The sequence below is a fragment of the Triticum dicoccoides genome, chromosome 7A, assembly GCF_002162155.2.
Source record: "Triticum dicoccoides isolate Atlit2015 ecotype Zavitan chromosome 7A, WEW_v2.0, whole genome shotgun sequence".
Classification (NCBI taxonomy): Eukaryota; Viridiplantae; Streptophyta; class Magnoliopsida; order Poales; family Poaceae; genus Triticum; species Triticum dicoccoides.
This window is the reverse complement of record NC_041392.1, coordinates 646,441,227-646,444,311: the sequence shown is the minus strand read 5'-3', so window position 1 is coordinate 646,444,311 and position 3,085 is coordinate 646,441,227. Positions and strand designations below refer to the sequence as shown.

Sequence of the window (3,085 nt, the reverse complement as noted above, 5' to 3'; positions counted from 1 at the left end):
CTGCTAGTCCAGCAGTACTGCTCAGGACACTTGACTGGCCGGCATGTGTTTCACTTCGTTCCTGTGTCGGTCCTTTCGGGGTAATGTCACGCGGTGACATCTGGAGTCCTGCCTAGCCTGCTACAGCCCAGGTTCCCGGAGTCCTGTTAGCCCAGTGCTACAGCCCGGATTCACATGCTGCTGACCGACATGCTCGATGTGATTCATGTATGCCTGTCCCCATAGGTTGGTGCCGCTTTGGGATCACGACTAGCCATGTCGGCCTGGGTTCTCTATCGTATGGATGCTAGCGACACTATCATATACGTGAGCCAAAAGGCGTAAACGGTCCCGGGCCATGGTAAGGCGACACCCGTGGGAATACCGTGTGTGAGGCCGCAAAGTGATATGAGGTGTTACCGGCTAGATTGATGTGACTTGGAATCAGGGTCCTGGCAATGTTTTCGGTCTTCGAAAACGGTTGCCGGGTTTCTTTCCTCCTCTCTCTTCCCAGTCCAACCGCACACTTGACCTTGTCCATCTAACCCTCTCTGCACAGTGCATTGTCCCCCTCGTGCGTCTGAAAGCTGTGCCGAACCCGACCCGGAGTATCGCTACCATTGGGTCCAGATCATCCCCAAACATCTATAAAACATCTCCATTTTTCTTTTTGGTCTCCCTAGCTATTTTATTCGCGATCGTCCGATTGCGATCGGAGGGACGAGTTAGCCCCTAACCTAAATTCATCTGATATAAATATCAGTCTAACCCTAGATCCTAGGGGCTTGTCCCTTCCATCAAATCACCTCACCCGCCGCCACCACTCTCTTCCTCGGGATCCTCCCAGATCCATCGAACCAACCACCTCCTCCCCTTGATCCCCTCCTGATCCGTTCCACCAACCAGCGCCCGAGCCCGAGCTCCTTCGATAAGAGCCACCAGAAGATCCCTGCTGCCCCGACCGAGAGCGAGCTTCTCCCGTTTGCTCTCTCTCTGTGGCGCCGTCGCCGTCGGCGAACCTAGTCAACCCGTCGCCCCTTCCCATCTTCTTCTCCTTTTTCCCTCCTCCCTCTGGTTCACTCCCTCGTTTCTCATGCCTCCCCCTCGTTGTTCCAGGAGGAAACCAGGAGCGCCATGGTTGCCCGTAGCTCCCTCATCGTCGGGAATGAGTTCTGCCGCCACCAACAGAACCAGGGCCCTGACTCGCGCCCGATCCTTCCCCTCATCCAGGAGGTAGGAGCCCGAGCTCCTCTATCCCTCCCCGCCGGCCAAGACCTTGCAACCCGCTGCTCGGAGCAGGCAGCCTCCGCTCCTTCTCACCCCGTCTGCGTTGCCAGGATCGCGTCAAGGCCGCCGCTGTCCCGTTCGTCTTCCCCGAAGACCAACAGCACCGAGCCACTGGCGAGCAGCATCAGCTCCCTCCTCCCTGGCTGCGGATGTGCCACGACCGTTGCCGGCGAACCCAGCGACAACGTCGTCATTCCAACCCCTGCAACTCCCGTCAGTTGTCGCGTTCCTTCTCCGGTACCTCGTCCCCGTCGAATTTGCTCGAGCTCGACACCCCTGTGCCTCAAGTTCCTTCCACCGGAGCAGCCAGTCTCCAGGTCGTCCCGCTGCCTGCCATCTCCCTCCTCTCGCTTTCTCTGCTTCCGCTGGATGCCTCTCACCTCTCGGCCTCTCTCTTTGTTCAAGCAGGAGCAGGAGCTGTCTCGCCTCCCAGCTCGCCATCGCCGGGAACGGATCCCTTCGTCCCGGATCCGTCCTGATCCGGCCGCCTCCAACCGTCCCTGCCGCCAAGCGCCGTCGGCGACCTTTCCTGATTCGCGCTGAGAGCCGCGCCCCTATTTTGCCCGAAGGGAACGAGCAGGACGACGAGCGCGTTGACCAACCCGTTTTCTGCTTCCCGATCGAGTGCCTGGGCTGACCTCGCTTCGTGCCTCATCGCGCCCTGCCCGCGGCCCAGCCTCTCCACCGAGTTGGGCGAAGGCCCATGGGTGAGGCCACCCCAGCGCCCCACCTTTTTTTCCTGCTGTTGGGCTAGTTCTTGTTTCGGCCCGTAAAGTTTTTTTTCCAGATATGGTGATTTTGTCATTTTTCCAGGGAATTGCAGTATTGCAGTTTAGCCCCTAAACTTCATGCATATCCTAACTAATTAACCGTGCATCGGATTAAAACAAACTTTATATGTAAAATGTCTAGAATTTTGTCTAGTTTAATAATTTGCAACTTTCATCCATGTTTGAAATGCTTAAAAATGTTGTTTGTTTAAATTTTCTCAAATAACTTGTTAAAATGCTTTAATTCATAACTAAATAACCGTAGCTCCAAACCAAACAAACTTTATATGTAAATGGGGTAGAAAAATGCCTAGAACATGGTGACCTTACTTTGCATGTTCAACAACTCTAAATTTATCTTTAGGGCAGAACAGTACCAAATCTAATATATGCACATGAGGAGTTACCGTACTTGTTGTTTTGTTGTTCCGGCCTCATATAAACTTGCCTAGATAGGTAGTTTTCATTTGCTTCACCTCTTGCCATGTTAATCAACCTTTAATATTGTTGGGTACATAAACAAGATCAAACCAAATAACTTGAATGTGGTGTTTCTTCAATGTGCAACGGAGTTGCATGTTGAGTTCCGCTTAATTTGTAGGGCTGTGTGTGCTTTTTGCCATGCCATGCCTCATTAAACCGGACATGCATCATACTTGGTTGTGCATCATGCCATGTTTATGTGGTGGTTGTTTACTATGTTATTTGCTTCTTTCCGGGTTACTTCTCGCGTTAGCTTCGGTTTCATTCCGGAGTTGTGAGGATCCGTTCATCTACGTCCGTTTGTCTTCTTCATGGACCCGTTCTTCTTCCTTACGGGATCTCAGGCAAGATGATCATACCCTCGAAATCACTTCTATCTTTGCTTGCTAGTTGCTCGCTCTATGGCTATGCCGTGATACCTACCACATGCTTTATCATGCCTCCCATATTGCCATGTTCAACCTCTAACCCACCTTGTCCTAGCAAACCGTTGTTTGGCTATGTTACCACTTTGCTCAGCCCCTCTTATGGTGTTGCTAGTTGCAGGTGAAGATGAAGTTTGTTCC

At 52.4% G+C, this 3,085-nt stretch overlaps 1 protein-coding gene across 1 annotated transcript; it reads left to right on the top strand.

The window, feature by feature from the left end:
- The first annotated feature begins 799 nt into the window (after positions 1 to 799).
- On the top strand, positions 800 to 2,176 carry LOC119331714. Its single transcript, XM_037604881.1, has 2 exons — positions 800 to 1,583; positions 1,675 to 2,176. The coding sequence occupies exons 1-2, from the start codon at positions 1,114 to 1,116 to the stop codon at positions 1,901 to 1,903; spliced, it is 699 nt and encodes a 232-aa protein (XP_037460778.1). The 5' UTR covers positions 800 to 1,113; the 3' UTR covers positions 1,904 to 2,176.
- Positions 2,177 to 3,085: the final 909 nt, after the last annotated feature.